The 25,436-nt window shown below is 39.6% G+C and overlaps 1 protein-coding gene across 7 annotated transcripts; it reads right to left on the reverse strand.

Moving 5' to 3' along the window:
• Nucleotides 1-2,841: 2,841 nt before the first annotated feature.
• LOC116257224 (putative ABC1 protein At2g40090) lies at nucleotides 2,842-25,430 on the reverse strand. Of its 7 annotated transcripts, none has more exons than XM_031633847.2 (12): nucleotides 25,173-25,430; nucleotides 24,939-25,093; nucleotides 24,165-24,290; nucleotides 16,226-16,321; nucleotides 16,014-16,114; nucleotides 15,851-15,887; nucleotides 13,751-13,969; nucleotides 13,580-13,682; nucleotides 11,536-11,627; nucleotides 11,267-11,446; nucleotides 4,254-4,367; nucleotides 2,842-3,249 (listed from the first exon to the last, which is right to left on the reverse strand). In XM_031633847.2, exons 1-12 carry the CDS (start codon nucleotides 25,354-25,356, stop codon nucleotides 3,052-3,054), a joined length of 1,605 nt encoding a protein of 534 aa, XP_031489707.1. In that variant the 5' UTR covers nucleotides 25,357-25,430; the 3' UTR covers nucleotides 2,842-3,051. The 7 variants fall into 7 exon arrangements, with proteins under 7 accessions (XP_031489707.1, XP_031489703.1, XP_049934033.1 ...); XM_031633843.2 differs by having other exon boundaries at nucleotides 4,254-4,379; XM_050078076.1 differs by having other exon boundaries at nucleotides 4,254-4,379; nucleotides 24,165-24,234; nucleotides 25,173-25,313.
• Between the last annotated feature and the right edge of the window lie 6 nt (nucleotides 25,431-25,436).

A 25,436-nucleotide genomic window follows, 5' to 3' on the forward strand; every position in this document is an offset into this window, starting at 1 on the left:
AAAGAAAATTTACCTTTGGTCTGCCTCTATGTATTTCATTGGCTCCCATGGTTGGTGCAGCATTGGACAAGAGCTAAGCTATTATCGATAGCATAGAGTGGAAGGTTCACATTGATAACAGAAGTCGGGTTTGACCTTTGGGCAAAAGGAGCTACAAGGGGTCTTCAGTCTTCACCTCATTCCTGTCAGCTAAGTCATCAATCAGTCTTATGGGCTTTAATGTGAATGGCAATGTGACTTGTTGGATGTCCTTTCTTTTATCATCCAACCAGTTGAAGCAATTCCTTGGGATCATGAGGATGACTTAATGGCTTGGTGAGGAAATAAGGAACCTTCATGTGCTGAAGTCGGAGAATGAACGGCATGCTAAACCCCAAATATGCTCCCTCTAGGCTGGTCTGATATGGTTTCTTCTATCCTTTGAGGATGTTGTTCCTTTACTTTGCCATGCAAGATCAACTTCTAATGAAGGAGAGATAGGAAACACTTGGATCAACGGCCGTTTAGCAGATGGCCTAACTGCAAGCCAGCAATCAAAACTACTTCATGTCTAATTAGCCTTTGGAACCATATGAGATACCTATCTGATGTGTCCATTAATTTTTTGTGGCCCACTAGAAGAGATGGCAGGAGACAGGTGCAAGTTAAGTTGAGATATATAGAAGCTTATAGAAGATAGATCTAGCATTCCAAACTACAATTGGTTCTGTGGAGGCTTAGAAATGAACACATGCTTCTGAATTTGGAAAAGTGGCATCCTTGTAATAAGAGATATCATTTTTCCTGTTTAAGGAAAAGCATAAATTGCATCAGTAGAGGATGGAAAACTCATAATGGGTGGGCACTCCAGCAAAGGGGTAGATCAAAGTTTTAACAGTCTACATTTTCAGTGGTCATGGAGGATCTGTTACACTGTAAAAGATTATTTTGGTTCCTCTATTTGAGCTGGTTGGGAAGCCATTTTGATGATTAAACAGACTCATCAGCCCCATAGTTATTTTGAGTTAAGTAGGGTGAGCTTCTATCTTGTTTTAGATTCATGCTTTTCATGGACAGATTAATGGAAACATTTCATGAGAAGATATTATTTTCAGTTTTGACAGAGTTACAGATTATCTTTTAGGAAGATAAGCATGCATGGGTTATACTCTTGCTATGTCCAATCATATACCTCTCTCCCATTCTGCTGGAAGGATACACAACCTCCTTTATGTTGTCCTCCAGCTGAGGGACTTTTTTTGTAGTCTGATTAGATTGTATTTGTACAGATGAGTCTTTAATGAATGGCCATGAGTCTGTCATTAAGGAAAAGAAGGTCATTCTTAAGCGTTTTGGCTTTTATCTGGCCTTGTTACCAGTTTATATGATATTTGTTTAGAAGATGCCATTTTGTGTTTAACCTTACAAGTGTTCTTATTATCGCAGCATTTACTTGTCTGAGAGTTCTCTTTCCATCATTTAAATGCAAACTTGCTTTGGCCTGACAGCTTATCATATTGGTTCAACATGGTACTTACTTGAATGGTCGCCGTATCATTGAGATAGGAAGGTTTGCTCCTGTTTGACAGCTGAATTTATTTTTATGTTTCAATTGCCTGGACAATGCAGTGTCCTGTTTTCTGCCCTTAGTTTATGATTCATCTGTGTTGCCAACTTTGTTCATAATGTCTATGATTGACCATGAAAAATGCTTTGGAAATTGGTGTACATATGGGCAGGTTCAGTTCCAAATTGGAACACCTACTTCCACCTTGCTTTCAGGCTCTACTTTCATTGTTTATGCAGGAGTAGTGAGGCTTGAGCTTTTTTTCTGGAATAACTCATTACTCCATTGCAATTTGGAGATGTATAGTGGGTCAGTTTACTGGTTACACGTGGGTGCTTTGACATTTATAAGACGGCTTTTTGTTCGTTCTATGTTATGCAGTTACAGCAGCACTGGAGCGACGGCTACCTTTTTGACAAAATTGCTTCAAGTGAATATCACAACTTCAGATTTTGATAATGGGGGTATTGAAGAAAATATCACCCATAACTAGAGCTAATGGTCTTCCTGTATTGCCACATAGACGACGTATGCATTTCTTCCCTGACAGTGCTATTCCTTCTTGGCATTGAACTGATTGCTGTGGGGGTGAAACCGTAGTGACATGAATTTTTTTGGTCGCATCCAGGAGATGCTTAAATGTTTTTGTCTGTGAAAAAACATTGTCTACTGTTTTGAGTATTGGCGTATGTAATTGATGTATTTCATGCATCTTGTCTTCCTAATGTTTTTATTAGATTCATGGGGAGGTAGAATTCCCTGTGAAGAGCCAAACTGGGGCTTGATCATTGCGAATGGCATACTACTCGATTTACCATTAAGTGATCTTTCTGCATCATTTAAGTTATTTTTAAGTTGCTCTATTGCGACATTTGCTGCAGGTTGTAAAGCAATACCCCAATTTGGTAAAGAAGCTATCACTTCTTAAATCATACAAACCAAAGAATGACAAAGCTTCAGGTAATCCTCAATTGCAAGTTAAAAAATATGAAGGTTGACCAAGTTTATGAATCAAATGTGCTGCATGTTGCAGGTACAGAAGTCCAACTGCCAAAGCCATCATTCTTGATGAGTTGAAAACGCAGGATTGGGAGGGAAAATGAGTCAATTGTTTTTTTCAGGCTGTGAAGCTTGTGGGTTAAGGGTAGAGCATCTTGGTTCTCGCATTTATTGCATTAGCCCCACTTATTGTTGTTAAACTGAGCAGTGCATACATCCAGAAAGTAGCTGTTGAACGTCAAACCAGCTATCTGGACCACACAATTGAGAGTGACTTGTGTTTGAAACATCATATGTGCAGACAGTTTTGTTATTATTGTTGATATGGAAAAAATGGATACAAATAGGAACCTGTTTAATCAATTCTGGGGTACACCAATTGAAGGCACATGCAAAAAATTTTACTTGGAACAGAGAAACAGCATAAAATTGATGGGTATTCCATTCCAAGCTTGCGAGTCCCTTTAATAACTATTATTGTAACCATGTAATTAAAAGGAGTCCCATCAGTTGGTTGACAATGATTTCCTTAGCTGAAGTAGCCATGAAGCAATATGCAGAGTGAGTAATCGAACTTCCAACAGGATCTCCTCTAGTACGATGCCTACTCTTGACAAAAAGGACTTGTTTAGTAGCATCTTTGTCTCAATAACGACTGATGATGATACTCTTCCAATAATCAAAAACGTATCAAGAGACGACCCCTGCAACCACAATGTCCTGCAGAGGTCACAAATGATTGCCCAAGGTAAAGCATTCTCTACATGTAAAATGAAAATTATCTACTGCACAAGCCAAGGACCTGAATCATTACGCGTTTTGCAAGTCACATCTACAACCTGTATTTTTCAATTTTCCAAGCTGTCTCACTAACCATATAGACTGTTCGATAAGATTGTTCGAACTTTATTTGGTCTTTTACTACCTTTCACTATAGAATGTTCACTTGATTATCACCCTTATTTTGCTCTTATGCTAGACAAGAAACATTGTGTTATAAATACCACATATGATACTTTGATGTGCTGTTTTCACAAGAAATAAAGCTTTGTTCTAGAAAAATATTGGAAGGGATGAATGTTTCCAAGATGAATCTGTTTCCATCTTCCCACCGTGAACTTAGAAACTTCATTCCCCTGTTGCGGACTTTTTGTGAAAAAGCAGCTATCTGATCCTCCCTTTTCACGAGTGGTTCATTAACATCTTGAATTCCTGCTCAATGGGGTGAATGAATTTCACGTACATTTATTGAACAATTTATTCTGTTCTACTTGCATTCAAGGTCATGATCACCAGAAGGCTAGTTCCAATTTCATTGCCAGAATATATTCCCGATCTTAAAAAGAAAAATAAAGTTGCTAGTCTTTAATTTATTTTACTAATTACCTATTACCTAATTTTCAGGATTTGTTACTATGCTCTGTCTTGCCTTTTTCTCATTATTCTACAGGCTATAAGTTAACACTTAATCACAAGAAAAATGATAAATACCTAAACATTTTCAAAAAATTAAAATATCCAAAAAATCTAAACGTGACGGTGCATTGGCACGGTCAACATTTTAAGGTCCCAAACATACTGGACTTTCATCGGCAGTAAATATTCCTGAAAAAACGTGCAACCTTTCCAGTCAAGAAGTGTGAATGTTGAAATTATAACATATATAGCACCACAATTCAAGTTTAGAAACAATAAAAGCCATGCATACCAGAGAATGGTTGACAGATCGCAGGCAGTCATTAGTCTTGAGCATTAATAGAATTACACGTGGGAGTCTCCTTAAGAGCTCTGATATCTGAACAAAATACTGTGACGCATACATCTGCATAAACAACTAGATTGTTGTCATGGATACCAAGATTAGAGACATAATGATACTCGAATATCAAAAGTGCATTGCAAGAAGCCCTGATTTATACCACACAAGCCAAAAAATGCAGGAACGAAAGGACAGAGAAACCTAGTCAACAGAGCTTTTTCTTTGTTAGACTAAAAATTGTCGGAAATATGAACAATACATATCATGTGAACTGATTCAAGAAAAAAAAAATCTAACAATTAGCATACATAAACTTTGTGAATGATGTGTGTGTGTGATGTCACTCTGACTCTGTATGTGCAGTTTAGTTCAGATCTCGCAATCCACATTCTCTTTATCCAACTTGGTGGCATACATGTATTCAGCATAAGACATTTTCTTGAGTCTACAAACTTTGATGCACTTAAGGATATTGATTTTTCAATCATATATAATATATATATATATATATATATATATATATATATATATTGTTATGATGAAAGAGAGAGAGGGAATGAAAAAACTCAATTAACTTTACCCTAATCTCAGATTTAAAAGAGATTAGTACTGGTGGTAACAGTAATTACACTATCAGTCCAAACGAGATAAGATAATTTTAAAAAGACACACTTCAACTTCCTAATATTACAGAAAGTCTCTAACCAACAGTTAAAGATATTTAACACTTTCCTTCAAGCTGGCTGAAGCATAGATATCAACCATGCTCAGTTTGTTACATCCTCTCAAGAAGTCCTATAGGAAAACCCTTGGTAAAAATATCAGCTGCCTGATCTTTATATGAGACATGAATAGTACTAATAACTCCTTGTACTAAGTCCCAAACATAATAACAATCCACTTCAATGTGTTGCATCCTTTCATGGAAAACGGGATTGTTTGCAATATAGGTGACTGCCCTATTATCACAATACATCTTCATTGGGAGATTCATTGACAAGCCCAAATCTAAAAGCACTGATCTGACCCATGACATTTCAACTGCAGTTTGAGTCATAAGCCTATATTCAGACTCAACACTAATCAGACAACCACATTCTACTTCTTGCTCCTCCAAGAAATATAATTACCTCCAACAAAGATACAAAAACCTGTAGTAGACATTCTATCATCCACAAATCCTGCATAATCAGCATCACTATATGCTTCTATGTCAATACATTCTCCCTTTTTGAACCATAACCATTTCCCCGGGGCTTATTTTGAGTATCTCACCACCATCAATGCAGCCTCCTAATGAACCTCTCGGGGTTTTTCCATGAATTGACTTAGCTTATTCAAAGCAAAGCTAATGTCAGACTGAGTGACAGTCAAATATAAGAGTTTCCCTATCAGAGATCTGTATGATCTAGAGTCGACAGTCTCTAATTCATCATCATGAATATGAACTCGAGGATTCATAGGAAGTGTGGTAGGTTTGGCTCCCAATAAACCTGTTTCCTGCAAAAGATCAAGAACTTATTTTCTTCAAGAGCATAGTTCTTCCTACGACCAACCACAGATATCATGAACATCCTAGACCAAATTTCATAATTTAAACCATTAAGTTTGATCGTGGTTCCATAAGAGAAGGAGTTTCCAGGCATCTTGTATCCATTAGAACCTTCGGATTTACTACCATCAGCCATAATAAATTTTCCAAAAAAAAAAAAAAGAAATCATCTAATGTACAATATATGTGTGTATAAGATGCAACAGTCAATCATAACAGTGAAATGTATCTCTACTACGAAAATCATAAGAATATCACAAACTGGGTAACAAAGATGAATCCATAAATCCCGTGACCTGACCAATTCTGAACAGTAGAAACAGAGAAGACAACCGATGACTACTACTACTCCCAAGTTCAATTAGTCCACATACAACTATCAATTGGGTACCTGATGACTGTTATACTCCTCCACAATGCACGACATAGGTTGTTCCACCCAAAACTACTCCAAACAGCATCCACGACCAGGTTTCATACCCACGATCACAGATCAATTTTGCTCCACATGATCCACTTGAGGATCTGATCACACTTTCCATATAGGCTTGATCAGTGTTAAGATTGTATGATTTGGATCGGGTCAACCAGACCCGACTTATCTTCTCCACACGCCCAATCATAATAGGCGGTGGCATACTTGTAATTTTTAACATTGTTTTGTGCACTTTGTTGCAGTGTTGTATGTATCGTACGATACGACCCCGTATCGTACGATACGTATCGTCTCGTTTGAAAAAAACGGTACGATACACCCCTCGTATCGTAAAAAGAGGGTGTATCGGCCCTGTATCGCACGTATCGTGCGATACGGGCTAAAAACGCAAAAGGGGGTCCGAGACCTACTTATTCGGCTTCTTTTTGAAATTTTTCTTCCGTTCTTCATTTCTAACGCTTGGATAGTGCCGTGAGGGAGGGCGATCGTTCATTTTCACCGTGAAAAACTTGATTTTCATCGTCAAATCGAAGATTAAAGGGTCGATTTGTGCGTGGGTGCTTGATTTTTGTGGGAAGGAAAGGGGTTTTCTTCATTTCAGACATTTCTTCTTCGTAAGGTATGAAATCTCATGTTCTTACCATGTATTCTTAATTTTTTACCGTATAATCGTAGATTGGAAGACTTTGAGTGTTTTTCATTAAGTTTACCATATGATTTCGTTTTTTTTTTTTTGAAGATATGGATCCTACATGGCAATGGTGCGAAAGGATGAAGGAGAATAACCGCTTGAAACTTAAATGTGGCTTCTGTGGGAATACATTTTCAGGAGGGATTATTAGAATGAAACACCATTTGGCAGAGACCTCCAAAGATGTGTCTCAAGGTGTTGGGAGGACCAAACAAACCTTTGCCTCAATTTGTGCGTCAACAATGTTTAGATATGCTTCATACTTTTCGTCAAAAGAGAATACAAAAAGAAATTGAAGATGCAGATGTAGGCTATAATGTGCCTTTGGAAGATGAAGAAGAAGAGGAAAAAGCTTATGAATGTGATGATGAAGACGATAGCAGTCTACGAACAAATTTGGAGACCTCAAGAGGTAGAGATTTTAGAGGAAAAGGGATTATGTATGAAGGAGGTCGATCTGGCATAACGGGAAGGAAGAGAAGAGGCACAACAGATATTAGGGCCAGGCGTGGTATGCGACCACCTAGTGGTAGAGTTCCTACTGGTAGGTCTAGTGTTGGCTCTATTAAGAGTTTTTTCCCTTCATATACCAGCCCAAGTGCTCAGCCGCAGATTCGTGCTGCTATGACATCTAAAGATATGTTATATCATGCACAAAAGCAGGTAAGGAAATGGTTTTATGATGCATGTATTCCATTTAATGCAGTTAATCTTTTCAATTCCAAGCCATGGCAGATGCAATTGCTTCTATAGGCCCCAGATTCAAAATGCCATTATATCATCAGTTGAGGGGCAAAATTCTTCAGGATACGGTCAAAGAAGTGTCTGAGCATTGCGATGAGTTGAAATTATGTTGGAAGGAAACAGGTTGCTCCATTATGTCAGATGGATGGACTGATACAAGGTCAAGAACACTTGTAAATTTTCTTGTTTATTGCCCTAAAGGTACAATGTTCTTGAAATCTCTTGACTAGTCTGATGTTCCTAAGACTGCTGAGATTTTGTTCAATGTTTTTGATAATGTCGTACAAGAAGTTGGACCTGCAAACATTGTACAGTTTATTACAGATAATGCTGCAAATTATAGAGCTGCAAGAGATTTGTTATTTCAAAAGTATAGAACATTTTATTGGAGTCCATGTGCCACTCATTGTGTTAATATAATGCTTCAAGATCTTAATGCATGATATGAAATCAACCATTGACCAATGTCAAGAGGTAACAAAATTTATCTATAATCATGCATATGTATTGAGTTTGATGAGAAAATTTACAAAATGAGTTGAATTAATACGGCCTGCACAAACTAGATTTGCCACAAATGTATTGACTGTGCAGAGTGTGGTGAAACAAAGAACTCCTTTGAGGCAGATGTTTGCTAGTGAAGAATGGGCTACATATCCACATGCTCATAAAAGAAATGCTTCTTCAGTTGTGGATATTATATTCAACAACGTATTTTGGGAATCATGGGTGAAGCTATTGAAGGTTTGTGTTCCATTAGTTAAGGTTCTCAGGTTGGCTGACAGCGAGGATAGACCTTCCATAGGGTACTTATATGAGGCTATGGACAAAGCAAAAGAGGCAATTCGAGACAACTTAAAAGAAAAGAAAAAATTATATATGCCCATATGGAAGATTATAGATAAAAGGTGGACTGGACAGCTTCATCAACCTCTTCATGAAGCAGCTTATTATCTAAATCCTGCAATTAGATTTTCTCCTACATTTAAGAAGGACAGAGAAGTCATGCATGGTATGTTAGATTGTATTAATGTGTTTCTACAGAACAAGATGCTGTGCACAATGAGTTGAATCTATATGATAGTTGTTTTCGAAACATGGGACTACCTGCCGCCGTTCGAGCCAGGACAACGATGCGTCCGGGTAAATACATAGAAATTTTTAATTTACTTTGCATTTGTAACATTTGATTCTTTTAGAACTTTCACATTGATTTGTTATATTTTTGTTTAGATTTGTAGTGGAATAGGTATGGGTTTGATTGTCCAAACCTAGCACGTTTTGCAGTCAAAGTCTTCAGCCAGACATGCAGTGCTAGTGGATGTGAAAGGAACTGGAGTGTGTTCCAACATATCCATAGCAAAAAAATGAATAGGCTCGAACATAAAAGGTTGAATGACCTTGTCTTTGTTCGATATAATATGAGGTTGAAACAAAGGTAATATAGGCATATAGCTTAATTAATGTTTACATTTTTTGTACAATATATTTATATGAAATTATATACTAACAAGTTTTCTCTTATTTAATGTAGAGAATTAGAAAAATCATTAGCAAGGAAGCACACATCTCAGTTCGATCCTATCAGCTTGGAAAATTTTGACAATCTAGAGCCATGGATTGAGGAAGAACCAACTACAATATTTGATGATGAAGATCTTGAATGCTTCAACCTTGAAGCTGAAGCAACAAAAGGCTTTGTTGATGAAGGAGAGTCTGCTACTGCTGGTGCGTGCTGGTGCTGAATATGTTGGTGAAGATCTTCCAATTCTTGACGATGAAGATGAAGAAGAAGATGATGATGAAGATGATGAAGATTATGAATGATGAATCATGAATGAAAGTCAAGTCAAGAGTGCTTTCATTTTATATGTATCAAAAACTTAAGAGTTATGGATCTATGGTTGTTGAACACTTGATTGAATGTTTTATGACTTTATCACTTTATGGCTTATGGCCTTGTGCTTTGTTGAATGATATTGTTATGAATTTTGATGTTTATGAATGATGAACGCGTAAGTTTATAGCAATAATAAGTCCATCATTATCTCAAACATGTTTTCTATGAACAATTTATTATTTTTAATTTTTTCTGATTTTTTATGAATTTCCCGATTTTTTTTAAATTTTTTCTGATTTATTAATAATTTTTTAAAAAAATTTACAATACAGTTACGATACGGCGTATCTTAAAGCCCGACCGATACGGCTTACGATACGCGTTTTACAACAAAGTATACCAAATCAATATATAATGATATCAAAAGGCAGACATTAGTAGGGTTGGGCCCTGGGCCGAGAAAAACCTGGCCCGGGCCGGGCCTGGGCCGATCTGGCCCATTAAGGATTAAAAAATATATATTTTATAAATTTTAATTTTAATAATATATATTTATTACTAACAATATATTTAAAAAAATATTATTTTATTATAACTGGGCCGGGCCGGGTCGGGCCCAGGTCCGGCCCAATGGGCCGCCCGTCGGGCCGTTCCCGAGCCGGTTTTATCAGGCCGGGCCAGCCCGTTCCTCTTCTTCTCCTTTTGCATCTAACTTCATTCGGTGGTTTGGCATTAGATATCAAAATCTTACAATCAGGTCCTCCACAAGAAGAGGAAGAGGAGAGACGAAAGGAATGAAGTCGCCGAATAAAAGAGTCGCCGGAGAACTTACTTGGCTGCCAAGTTCTTCTTACTTCAATACCATGTAAGGAAAGTAGATATAAATATAAATGCATACCTTTTCACACCAAAAACTCTCACAAGAGAGCACACACAAAGACAACTAGAAAATAATTTGTGCTCTAAGGCACAAAAAGTGTCATTAAACCTCAAGACTAATGCTTCAGAGGAGCATGATACAAATGGACCAGAATGGCGTTTTAAGGAGGCAGGTAAGAGGGCTTTTGGAGGCCCGAATAGGCAAATCTAGCCATTGGGGCTCTAACATCTCTTAGAAGAGAAAAAAGGAAAAAACAAAAATAATGGAAAACACAAAAAGAAAAGGAAAAGGAAAAAGAATGCAAATAAGAACAGAAAATATACATTCATAACAGATAGATCATGAGTCATGACCCATTTTGGAAATTGTGATGAGATTGAGCCCGCATCTTTGTGTTTTCTCCTTCTTCCCATCTGTTGACAAGTTCTGCTGTAATCTGACAGCCCCAACACCTAGACTTCTAGACCTAGGAGCTAGCCCAGCAACTAGATCCACCTTATCCTCCATATATTTCTTGGGGACTTCGGCCCCATTTCTTCACATGGCTTTTTTCTAATAAAGGTCCTCTTTCATATTCAGTCTGTGTGTGTTTGGCATGTGTTTCCTGCATGCTTAATGCATTTAATCTTGTGAAGCTTATTGTATTGAGTATTGTTGTGAACCTTGAGAAGATCCTTGAATTATTTCACGAACTTTCAAATATGTAGCTCAGATGGAAGAATCTCCAGCTATTTACCCATTTTTCTTACAGTTTCAAAGGTATAACGTCAAAATCTAGTCAATATTTATGATCACATGCTACAATCAATAATTACTAACCTGGAGTTCTTCACGGTCACTAGCATTCCCCTGCAAAAACAAATGATCCACTGCTGGATCAATGACTCTATTCCACGGTCGCATCGTCAAGATTCCTGCAAAAAGGGTATACAAATCCTCTCCAGCACCAAGTTTAACACTGTTTTCTTTTATTCCATTTACATCAGCAAATATAAGAGCCTACAAAATTGACAGAAGTATAAGAAATAACAGAGAATAATGTAATGCAATTAGACCATACACAGACAATCAAAAGATTATTAAAACACCTTCCAAAGTGCAGCATAGCTTGTCCTTGTAGAAAAATCAAGTGTCTTGTACAATCCATGATCCAGCAGAATCAGCTGGGGCCTTCTTCTACCTATATGCAGACAATCACGGGAGACAAACAAATGAACATTTGCACCTAGCCTTTAACCAAAAAACAACTCTATCAATTTAAAGTTAAACCATTGTAGCATGAAATGGTATATTAAGACTTTGATGAGGGTTTATAATGAAATGGAACTTCTCTTTTAAACATTTAACAGATTTATGCATAAGGCATAAAACAATTGATAACTATTTTAAGTTTGCATCTATTGTTAACATTTAGGGCTGAGGATGTAAACACTTAAAGAGCTCCTTTTCCTTTGTGTATGTAATATGAAAGTTTGAACACAGCACTAAAGCCATATGAGAAGGATAAGAAAAAAGATTTGGCAAATATAAGCTGATGTAAATGAACAGTTCATTCTGTTCGTGTCTCTTTCTCTGGACACTCAGGAATATCATCTTGAACTAGAATTTGCTGTGCACCATCTTTAGTTTAATAAGAAACAAAGTTTTATGAAGATTGGATTAAATTTGTGTCTTTCCTCATTTTTCTCCTTGTTTTTGGATATTCACCCCTTTCCTCAGAAAATTGAGCGACTTGGTTATCTTAAATCTGTTGAATTGTTTTGAGGTCTCAAATTTCTGTTGTTTGGAGTAGTGGTTGAATGCTGAACGAGCTGAAATCACTTTGGGTGCAGAATATCAGCTGCTGGTGAAGCTCATTTATACTTTCATGTCCTTAAGGGACATATTCTGAGCTCAGTAATCTTTCTATTCATGACATACTTGAAGAAAGGAAACACTAGCTGTTGTTTATGTATCAGCTAAAAAGCTACCATCTACCGATTGCTTCCTACAGCTGTCAAAGTCATTTTTTCTTTTTCCAAATTTACTGTTGGATAGCAGCAGATATGAGCTCCAAGCTAAATCAACTTTAAACTGCTTATTGGATGAATTATATATTTCAGCAAGCAACAGTTATAGGATCGGATCATAGGTGCTTCTTTCAGTTCATTCCCTTGACCTAACACACCTGCAAGACTGGCCGACAGCTCTACTACTACAGATAAGGGTACATGTACAGTTAAAACTATGATATATCTATCTTCTATTAGTGTGTACAGTAGGAACTTAGTCTAAAAATCAACAGCCTTTATATCATTCAGATATACCACACTATGATTCGACCATGTAGATTTTCAATGCAGGCCATATTAAAAGGAGAAACGAAAGAACCATCCAAAGGAGATTAACATTCACCCACTTTGCAATCATCCTCACTCTTACCTGTTTAAATGGTAATTTACACTAATTGGTGAATTAAAGAGTAAAGACTGTGATACCATACATTCCATATGCTTTTATTTTCCTGTAAGTCAGAATGCTACAGAGTAGTTCTAAATGGAATAATGTTGAACTAAATGAGTTGTAGTTTATCGCAAAGCTCAAGCATGGTAAAACTGCATTCCCTCATGGTGAGTCGAGAAGTTCATTCTTCCAAATTTTGCATTTTGATGTATGTGGGCCACCCATAAATGTGGTTGTCAGTGGTCATTGCTATCCTGTCTTGTACATGGATGACTATTAGAATGAAGATCATTTATTTAATGAAAGTGAAAGATGAAAATTACTTGAGAAACAATTATATTTTTCCCAAAAATATAATGACAAAAAATTAGGGCTCAGCAAGTCTTCCAGCAACCGAGACACTACTTCTTGAAGTATAGATCCAACTGAAGAGTTAACTCTGGAACCCTTCAATAGGACACAGTTGTCCAGAGAAAAAAAAAAAAAAAAAATTGGCACCTTTCAGATGTAAAAAATCTTGATGTTCATTTAGTAGATGTGATGAGACATTGTAAATGCAAAGATGCTATCTGATAAATGAATAAATAAGTAGACATATGATGTTCTTACTTCTTAGTAAAGATCCAAAGATTGCTAAAAAATCATGAAACAACATGCTTGGGGTTCAGCAGAGCAAGAAAAACGCCTTACCCAGAAAACTTCTTCCAGATGGACGCACCATCATGTTAGCAGCATGTGGATCACAATGGACAAACCCATGCTTAAAAATCATTTCTGCAAAGACTTGGCTTACCTGTAAAACTTTAGATATAAACCTCAGGCAACCAGGAAAACAACTAAGAATGCAATTATCATACTGACTAGTTTAGCAACATCATTTGGATCAATGCCAAGTCGTCGAATAGCAGAGACATCAGTCACTTCTGCAGCATCCATAAATTCCATTGTCAGCAGCCTACTGGTACTCAAATTCCAGTACACCTTTGGAGCATATATGTAGTTTACAAGATGAGGAGAGAGCTTCTTAAAGTTTTCCAAGCACTTCTCACTGTTCTTGGCCTCATATAAGAAGTCCAACTCCTGATTTGGAAAAAGGGGAGAAAAAATGCCTCAACTCTGCAGCCTTAAGTTTCAGAAATTAACATTTGTAAGGTTCACACAAAAGGTAGCCTTATCGATTAGAAAAACAATCAACTGTCAAACATGCTTGAATATGTAACTGGACATATAATTTCACAAAAACCAAAGAAGAAAGGAAAAAAAGCAAAGCACTAGGGATTCAGAAAAGCTAGCTAGATGACCCACATGTAACTCTTAATTCAATAGCACCAATAAAAAGTACAAAGATATGTACGTCCCATGATAAAGCAGGATACACATAATTTTGGCAGCTCCGTTTTGTGACCTGATTCTTTGAAATTTTATGCAACAGTTTGATCCAAGTGGGGGTGGACCTTTCTCCGAAATTTTTATCCTTTCAAACTCACATCTTGTTTCTATCCATTCTCCCCCTGTCATCCCAATTATTAAGAATTAAGATTTCATATCCATTGGCATGTCCCTTTTTTGTCTCTACAAGAAGATGAAGATAAAATCTTCCTCCAACAAGCAACACTCCTTCACTCAAAGGCTGGAAATGGGTGGTCAGCTGAGAAAAGAGCAGTGCATATGATAATTGCAGACAGAGTACTTACAGACTCATCAATGGGATTTTACTGGGTCCCAAATTCCCAACAAAGATAGTGGCAAACTTTTTGTGCTTTTCTCCTAGATTGAATCTTTAGAATCTCGTGATTTTAGTCACTGGAATTCCAATGATAATTTATTTCAATTTTCATCATACAACAGTTTGGCTGTGCACTGAAACTATTACTCGCTTGATATGCAGATTGACTGAAACAAGTCTTTCCTCGCTGAGGTTTACCTGAGCTGAGTTCAGCTAACCCATGCTTCATTGAAATCTAAGAAAGAGAACATTTCATGACCATCACATGAGCACCTTAAGAAGTCATTCAAACATACTTGCAATGCACCATCACTGTGGAAAGAAAGAAAGTCCAGATTCCTTCTAAAGGAAAGACTTGAAACATTTGGATATATCAAAACACGACTTTGCCCTTCAAGAACAAGATCAAAATCAATGAAACAGCAACACCATTAGATTAGATGATTCCTTCTAAAGGAAGGACTTGAAACATTTGGATGCATCAAAACATGACTTTGCCCTTCAAGAACAAGATCAAAATCAATGAAACAGCACACATTAGATACAACACTGATGATAGCTTCTCACACTAGTCTATTTGTTAAGTTCTTGTTTAACCAACCACAACTTGACAATACATAAAAGGAGGTTGAGACCCTTTTATTGTGTTTCAAACATTGTCACATATATCGTATACGGGTATTATACGGCAAGGAATTTCTTGGGTATAATACGGCAAAGTTGTATATCTAGGGAATATCTCAGCAATTTTTTTTAAATTTAAAACATTTAATAAATCCTGAAAATTATAAAAAAATAAAAAAAATGCAAAAAAACACATAATATACGTTTTTTTCACATTTTTTATTTTATGGCGTTTTTTTGAAAAAAGACGCGTCTAATTGTCGTTTTATACGGCTGACTTATTTCTTGGATATTATACGTGTTTTTTCGAATAATACTTTTCTTTGAATATTGCATGTTTTTTTCGAATATTACGCGTTTTATGTGACAATGGTTTCAGATTAACTTATATCGACAAATTGTGTTTCGCCATGCCAACTAAAGTGGGATACCAACATGATATGGGCAGAAACTGCAAATCATCTGATATAAACATGAAAGGGGAGAAAAATTAAGAAAAAAAAGACACTTACTTTTGAGGAAGAATTTGTGCTGCCACCATTTATATTTAGACAAATGGAGAGATAAATGGAAAATAAAAATAACGCGAGGAAAAACGGCAACAAACTCACCTTTGGAAGGCTCTCGCGAATTTCTTCAACCAACCACCTAAAATTTATATTTTTTAATATTCATGAACTCTTACAAACTCATGAACAATCAAAAGAATTGGGTGTCAAAGAGACTTGATATGCTATTCTGAAAACAAATCAGCATTATCTGCAGCAATCTTACCTATAATCAAATGCAGGAAAACACCAATTCAAGAAATTGACAATCAAATCCACCATTGCAGTATCTATGGCCGCAGTGTCTGTCAAATGAGTATGTTGAACCTGAAAACTCAAAATGTATACATGGATGGAACTCAAAAAATCAAAGACCCCAGCAGATAGTAGAGCATATATGCGTGCCGTAAAACTGGACGAAATTAAAAATAGAAGTACCTTGACTGCAACTTTTTTCCCATCATGAGTTCGAGCAGCATGGACTTGTGCTAGAGAAGCACTTGCTAATGGAACTGGGTCAAATTCCACAAAGACCTGCAGAATATAGTAATGCTCAACAAATAAGTTCTACCCTAAGTAACAGGAGCATGGACTTTCCGGACATAACCATGTCGGCACGACATTTTTTGACATGGGTATTTTGGACTGGGTCTAGGTCAGACCTGATTCAAAATGATTAATTTTAAAGTGATCTTTTTTAAAACACATGCTGCCATCTTTCCAAAAATAAAAAACTCCTTGTTCGGTGCTCTCTTGAAAACTGCTAGAGAGAGAGACAGAGTGAGAGAGAAAGAGAGCGGAAGGACGTTTTTCTTTTCTAAATTTACTTTAATAACTACTGATTTTGTCTAAATTAAGAAAATAAGTTCAAGTTTCAGAAATATGCAAATTACTAGTTGACATTACAAAAATAATGTATATTTTCTTAACTCCTACTGAATAGTTGTTTTGTATGTTAAATATAAGTTTTGCTGTACATATATATAGCCATACCAGCATACCCCCATATCCATATTTTCCAAAATTTCTGAGTCCGAACCTATAGTATAGAGCTTATCTGTAACGATCCAGTTGGTAGATCCCAACCCACCCACTAGTAGCTTCTGTTGCGGCCCAAAAAAGGCTATGAACCAGCACAATCAATTACTGAACAACCCTTTTTATAAGCCATTGAAGATTCCTTGCAAACTTCAGTACGAGACTAAACTCTGAAAGTGGGGCAATACAATATCTACACTCCATACATATCCTACCTGCACTCATGTCATTTAGTTCTACCAATTTAAAACTGGAAACATTTAAATGCAAAATGCTTAGACTTATGAGAGATCTCTAATCGATGTTAAACAAAAAATTTTATGGTATTCTAGACATACTTTAGACAATATATCGTATATGAGGTCAAATGTGATGACGTAAGAGCATCGACTTTCTATTCTTGAGTTGAAAGTTTGAAACCATAGTCATAAAAATTATTTTTCGAGTTTTTGTTCGTGAGGCTTTTCTTGAGTACTAATTGGAACATTTTGGTTTTCTTTAGATGCTCATGAAAATTTAAAAAATATACAAAAATTACTGATTAAAATGTAGAAAGAAACCCAAAAATAAAATGTAGTAAAAAAAAAAAGATTTTGCAAGTCTCCTGAAAATGTTACTATATTTTCAAAAATGTGATATTTTCTAGCTTTTAATTTCACTTGATTTTGATGTTCTTATCACGATAATTTGTAAATGTCACCAACATTCATGACTACACTTGAAAGATTTCTTAGCAATACCTCATTCTCTGCAAAGCTCTAGGGCTTTTAAACAAAAGGCACCACCAACTTTAAAACTCAAATCTATCATTCCATGTATGCTATAAAATCCTCCCTCTTTGAAGAAAAAGGATTAGCAAAAATTGATCAAAAGCTTGTACATGTAAAAATGTTAAGTATGATGTTTAATGTAAGCATTGTGAGGAGCAAGTTATTTTATTCAGCAACTCTTTAATTTCTGTCATTATTATTTCTGAATGCTTTTAAGTTAGTAATTTCCTTTGTACTGGGTCGGGTCTAGTTAGAGTGTGCAACCCAACCCAGCACGTCATGTACTTAAGCCCTCTTAAGGGATAATCAAACCCTAATGAAGAATAATCTTTGACGTGAAGAGAAGCTGGGCTTCCTACGGCTGTGTGTGTGAGTGCTGCAGCGAGTGGCTGCTATGGGAGTTAGCCGATCTGAGGCTAACAAGGTATCAGAGCTTCAGCAATCATGACGGAGAGAGTCACCGCGTGTGACGCCATTGCAGCGGTGGAACAACACCTAAATCAAGTGGAAGCAGTGATCGGCGGCCTGGAAGGGCGGATGCATGGGATGGATCAACGCCTGAACACAGTGGACGCAAGATTGGAGGCCATGTTGGTGGAGCAGCGGGCGATGTCGGCACTCTTGCGTGAAAGCCTACGACAAGGTTCCCGGCAGCAATCGCTTGATTCAGATCAGACCCAATTGGACGAGCGTAGGGAACAAGGTTCGCCAAGGAACGGTGGCGCAACCTGGCGCCCGGGAAAGATGGATTTTCCTCGATTCTCTGGAGATGACCTGATCAGTTGGGTGTTCCATGCCGAACAATATTTCGATTGCCAAGGAATCGTGGGTGATGAAAGAGCGCGTCACGCGACGGTTTACTTCGAAGGAGCAGCGGTGCGTTGGTTCCGTTCATTGGTGTCGCAGCAAGGGAGACCGGACTGGGCAGAGCTCACGGCGCGCTTTGGCCCGTCGGCGTATCTCGACTACAATGTAGAGTTGTCAAGCATTAAACAATCGGGTACGATGTTGGAGTACCGGGAACATTTTTGAGGCATTGATGAATATGGTGCGTGGATGGCCCCTTCCAGCCCTCATTGGTGCATTCCTAACAGGTTTGAAGGATGAAATACGCATTGAAGTTCAAACGATGAAGCCACGAACATTAAGGGACTGCTTCGAATTAGCCTGCACAGTGGAAGAGAAAAACGAACGGCTACACACATTCACTCAGGGCACTTTTAGCAGAACGTGGCAGAAAGTGAAAACCAGCCCGTGCGAGACCTTTCATAAAACGTGGCTAGATGCGAGGACCAGCCCACACGAGAAGCCCAAATCTGACGTTTTTCCACCTGCCCTAGGAAGAAATCAGAAGGGAAATGCATCGCGCCAAGTTGTGAGACATTAGACGCCCGAGCAAATCAATGAGAATAGACGGTTGAACCAATGTTTTCACTGCGATGAGCAGTACGTTTCGGGGCATAACTTTAAACGCATACACATGTACCTAGTCGAGGAGAGCGACGAACCACTAGAGGCCGATGAAACTCCACCCTTGACCATGGAAAACCAGACGGTCCCCGAAATTTCGCTACATGCGTTGGCTGGAGATGAGGTTCCGCATCTCATGCGTGTGGAAGGAAAGTTGCGAGGCCGGCCCCGTCAGCGTGCTGATCGATACGGGCTCGACTCACAATTTCATTTGTGAGAAATCTGCCTGGGCCCTGGGCTGTCATATGGAGGTTCAACCCGCCTTTGACGTGGTGGTAGGAGAAGGGAGCACCCTACGATGCAGGGGTAAGTGTCAGATGGAAAAGCTAGAGATCCAAGGCTTTCACTTTCCTGTACAGTTATATATTTTAGCCATGGCGGGAGCCGACCTGGTATTAGGCATCCAGTGGTTGCGCGAATTGGGAGAAGTGGTTTGGAATTTTGTGGGCATGAAAATGCAATTTAAGGGACCCGCGAACGAAAGGTTTACATTGGAAGCGAGCCCCAGGCGATCTTGTTCAGAAGCACCGGCTGCCTGCATGATGAAAGGGTCGTCCGCTCTTTTCTTCTGTTGACCACTCAAGTGCAGACGCATACGGAAGAATAAGAAATTTGATTCGGCTCCGATGAGTTGAAGAGAACGTTGCAGGAAATACTGCAGGAGTTTGAGGTAGTTTTTAGCATGCCTAAGACGCTGCCGCCAGAGAGAGGATATGAACATCGTATTGAGTTGCAACCGGGACCGAACCTGTTAAATCTAGACCATACTGCTACAGCCGAGTCCAGTGAGAAACCCTCGAAGAACTTGTGCAGGAAATGCTAGCAACAAAGGTAATTCAGCCAAGTCGCAGCCCCTTTGCTTCACCCGCCTTGCTGGTCAGAAGGAAAGATGGAAGCTGGCGTATCAAAGACAGGTACCCAATCCCCATTGTGGAAGACTTGTTAGATGAGCTTTATGACGCACGCGTCTTCTCCAAACTGGACCTCCGCTCAGGGAATCATCAGATCCGTATGGTGAAAGATGACATTCCTAAGACAGCCTTCCACACGCATGATAGACACTACAAATTCGTCGTCATGCCTTTCGGACTAACAAATGCACCTTCCACTTTTCAGTCGCTGATGAACGACGTGTTTCGCGGCTTTCGCCCCTTCTTACGACGGTTCGTATTGGTGTTCTTTGACGACATTTTGATTTACAGCAAAGGAGAACAAGAACACCTCCACCATTTACGGATTGTTTTAGTGGCTTTGCAGCGACACAAGCTACATGCCAAACTCTCTAAATGTGTTTTTGGTACTCCCAAGTTCTCTTATTTAGGGCATGTGATAAGTCACGGGAAGGTGAGCATGGAACAAGAAAAAGTCCAAGCGGTGAAAGGGTGGAGTACACCTAAAAACGTACGGGAGTTGCGTGCGTTCCTCGGGCTCACTGGATACTACCATAAATTTGTCAGGAATTACGGTCTGGTCGCAGCCCCTCTCACTGCCCTAACTAAGAAATGTTGTTTTACGTGGAGTATTCAAGCCGAACAAGCCTTTTAGCGGCTCAAGGAGGTAGTGACTACAGCCCCGGTTTTACAAATGCATAATTTTCAGCTTCCATTGACCGTGGAGTCAGATGCATCCGATTTGGAAGTGGGAGTTGTACTGAGCCAAGAGCAACACCCAATTGCTTATTTCAGCCGAGCAATGGGCCCGACATTTGCTAGTAAATGAGCCTATGAACGAGAAACGATCGCCATAGTCCTTGCCATCCTCAAATGGAAGCACTATCTTCTGGGGCAACAATTTATTGTCTTGACCGATCATTGCAGCCTCAAACATTGCTGCAGCAACCCACCCTATCTTCATCATTGCAAAAGTGGATGCTGAAATTGATGAGCTTTGACTTCAAAATCTGCTATCGCAAGGGGAAAGAAAATGCAGCAACGGACGGCCTGTCCCAATCCCACGACCATCAGGTTAGTAGCTTATTTTCAATCTCACAAGTCCAGGCTCACTTGTGGGACGAGATTCGACAGGCACACGAAAGCGCCACCTCGGTAAAGAAAATCAGGGATGAGTTGGAGTGGAATCCCCTTAAGGCGTATGGGTATGAATGGAAATCACCATACCTATATCGCCGCTGACGCATCTTGATTCCACTCAAGTCCACCCTGTCACAAACCCTTATACATCATTACCACAATGAGCAGATGGCTGGTCATGAAGGAGTGGAAGGCCCTTACCGTCGACTGCGACCTACATTTTATTGGCCAGGAATGAAAAGAGTCATCACCGATTTTGTAAGGAGGTGCGACATCTGCCGACGGAACAAATACGAGACCATGAAGCCAGCAGGGCTGCTTCAACCCCTTCCCACGCCAGAGCTTATATGGGAAGACATATCATTGGATTTCATAGAAGGCCTACCCTCATCTCGGGGAAAGTCTGTTATTTTGGTTGTGGTGGACCGCCTTTCAAAATATGCACATTTTGTGCCATTGTTGCACCCATATTCAGCGAAGACGGTAGCCCGTGCTTTCCAAGATAATATTGGGAAAGCTGCATGGAATGCCCAAGTCGATAACCGGTGATAGAGATCCCATATTCATTAGTGCCTTCTGGAATGAATATTTTCAATTACAGGGCACGAAGTTGTAGTTGAGCACAGCGTACCATCCGCAGACCAATGGCCAAACCGAGGTCGTAAACATGTGCTTAGAAACTTACTTACGCTGTTTTGCAGGACAACGACCACGGCTTTGGGTAGAATATTTGTCGTGGGCTGAATTCACATACAACACAAGTTGGCACTCCTCTACCGGTGTCACACCATTTGAGGCAGTGTATGGGCGTCCTCCCACTATACGTCGTTATCAACCAAACACGGCGAGAGAAGAGTCAGTGGACAATCAACTCCCCTGCATGGACGATAACCAGTGATAGAGATCCCATATTCATTAGTGCCTTCTAGAAGGAATATTTTCAGTTACAGGGCATGAAGTTGCAGTGAGCACAACGTACCATCCGCAGACCGATGGCCAAACCGAGGTCGTAAACAGGTGCTTAAAAACTTACTATCACTGTTTTGCAAGACAACGACCACAGCTTTGGGCAGAATATTTGTCGTGGGCTGAACTTTCATACAACACAAGTTGGCACTCCTCTACCGGTGTCACACCATCGGAGGCGGTGTATGGGCGTCCTCCTCATACTATACGTAGTTATCAACCAAACATGGCGAGAGAAGAGTCAGTGGACACTCAACTCCGCTGCAGGGACGATAACCAGTGATAGAGATCCCATATTCATTAGTTCCTTCTAGAAGGAATATTTTCAGTTACAGGGCACGAAGTTGCAGTGAGTACAGTGTACCATCCGCAGACCGATGGCCAAGCTGAGGTCGTAAACAGGTGCTTAGAAACTTACTTACACCGTTTTGTAGGACAACGACCACGGCTTTGGGCAGAATATTTGTCGTGGGCTGAATGCTCATACAACACAAGTTGGCACTCCTTTACCGATGTCACACCATTTGAGGCGGTGTATGGGCGTCCTCCTCCCACTATACGTCGTTATCAGCCAAACACGGCAAGAGACGAGTCAGTGGACACTCAACTCCGCTGCAGGGACGCCATGTTGGGAGATCTCAAGGCACATCTCGCTGCGGCGCGCAACCGGATAGTAATCCAATACAACCGGAGACACCGAGAACAGCAGTATAACGTAGACAAGTGGGTGTATTTGCGTCGTCCGGCCCAAGCAGCAGCGCATCGTCGGCCACGAGGGTACAATAAGCTCGCCCCCCCTACGTTGGCCCGTTTCGCATCATCAGGCGCGTTGGCCCTCTCGCTTACGAGTTGCTACTACCGGCTGGAAGTAAAACACATCCCATCTTTCACGTCTCCAAGCTTAAGTCGTGTTCCAAACCACCAGCTGAAGAAGACATAATTTTAGAGCCCATTACTGAAGACCAGACCAGGGCTGTTCCCTTCCGCCGACTTGCCACTCGCACTATCAACCAAGATGGGACCAAATCTCTTGAATGGTTAATCTAATGGAACAATACCGAGGAAGGCATAGCAACATGGGAGAAGGCGGAAGAAGTTACTACTCGCTTTCCAGATTTTACACCTTGAGGACAAGGTGTTTTCGAAGGGGGGGGCAATTGTTAGGTGCAAGTTATTTTATTCAGCAACTCTTTAATTTTTGTCGTTATTATTTCTGAATGCTTTTAAGTTAGTAATTTCCTTTGTACAGGGTCAGGTCTAGTTAGAGTGTGCAACCCCACCCAGCACGTCATGTACTTAAGCCCTCTTAAGGGATAATCAAACCCTAATGAAGAATAATCTTTGACGTGAAGAGAAGCTGGGCTTCCTATGGCTGTGTGTGTGAGTGCTGCAGCGAGTGGTTGCTGTGGGAGTTAGCCGATCCGAAGCTGACAAGCATCAGCAAGTTTTTCAATAGACTTTGTTCCAGTAGCATCTACTAGGGTAGTTTCACAACATCAAGAGACCACATGAAAGTCATACTCTTGTTGACATAACATAAGATATTAAAATGAACATTTGTCGTTTTGACTAAAAAGCCAAATGAGTATACCCCTCTGAAACTAGAAATGAGTAATGGGTAGAGAAAGACAAGAGACACTACAGATAACTTTAACAAGGACAAAGCTAGATGATAAACAAATGTTGCCACCAATAAAGCATAAATGATCACTCTTTAAGCCATTATGCATATCGAAAGAGGAAGGACCCGAAGCACATCAGACCCTATCCAAACAGTTGCTATATTGTTGCACTTGGATGCCAGATTTTGTAGGAAATTGTCAAAGGACTTATTTTGGAATTGCAAGAAAAGTGGAGAATTTGTTGATTTCATATGGGGACATCTGGAGTTGTATTTTGTGACGAACAATTTCAGGAGGTTGTTGAGATGGTAATCTAACTGCATTACATGTTGATACAATTGTACATGCATGAACACATATGTGACAATGGACCTACCTATCCACCCACACATGAACATAAGAGAGAGAGAGAGAGAGAGAGAGAGAGAGAGAGAGAGAGGGCGAGGGAGAAAAAGGCATAAATAAAAAAGATTACACATACCTCATTGGGGGTTCTACCAAGTTCCTTCACAAATACTTGGCACACTTGATTATATTTGGATACAGGACACCTGTTTAGCATGGAAGCCTTCATAATTTGCACATATTCTTTAGGAACCAAGTATTCCTACAAAGCAAAATAAATCCTTGCAGTTAAGAGTAGTTTGCCACAATGTAGGGCAGGTTAGGGAATTAATAAGATTGCTCATGCAGTTTTGGCAAGAACAACAAGAGAAAATTGTATTAGCCATATTATAATGACTTAAAAGCACTATTTTGTACATGTTGATACAATAAGGTTTTAGTTGGCAGGATCTACTAGAAGTTGGTCATTTTTAGCAATGACTTAAAACCAGCTTCGGTATTGCTTAGTATAAACAAAATTAAACCCCGATCTAATTTTAAATGGTATTTAATACCATTCATTAACAAAACAGAAGAACTACGATTGCACCCTCGTAAAATAATTGGGTCATCCAATCTTTACACAAGCGTATTCCAAGCTCCACAACGATGATCCATATGGATTGATTACTGTAACTACGCAATCATGGACAAGCGGCATCAGAAGATAAACTAAAACCACGAAAAACGAGCATCTTCATCTTTGATGATTGCTAGTAGCCCATATTTTAGTGGAAAAGTCGAGCGATGAGAAGAACAAACGCCAAAAAAAAAAAGGACCCAGAAACGAGTTAACCAGAACCAGACATGGGAATCGGATAAACCGGGAGCAAATTGAATTGTCACCTACGTAGAAGACAAAGAGCCTCACCAATTGGCCGATATGCTGTCCGAGCTTGATATAGATTCCACCATTCTGGAAGCACAAATCCCGAAGTCGACGAGCAGATCGAACATGGGCTTCGTGTTTGGCTTCCGCCCACTCCTTACTTCCGTCTGGCAGTCCCCACAGCGAGTACTCATAATCTGAGGGCAAGAGAGCAATAAGGATACATTGGAGGAAGAAGCATGAAATGTGGTGACAGGAGAAGAGGACAATTCCCACCTAAGGCGATGATGGACGCGGTGAATGCACTGCGGAGCAGGCGAAGAGGGACAGACGTACAGATCTTCAGAGTCGTGGCTGGATCGTCTGTGGAAGCGATAGCCGCTGCCCCGCTACCGCCGAGCACCGAACATACGACTAGCCACTTAGAGGAGACACGCCGTAGCACTGAACCGGCGGCCATCACCACGCCCTCCAGGCAAGCTCTGGAATTATAAGTGGAAGAAGGGAGCGGCACTTTCGGGCCTGGCTGCGTTAGCTGGA

This window comes from Nymphaea colorata, chromosome 1 (genome assembly GCF_008831285.2).
Source record: "Nymphaea colorata isolate Beijing-Zhang1983 chromosome 1, ASM883128v2, whole genome shotgun sequence".
Classification (NCBI taxonomy): Eukaryota; Viridiplantae; Streptophyta; class Magnoliopsida; order Nymphaeales; family Nymphaeaceae; genus Nymphaea; species Nymphaea colorata.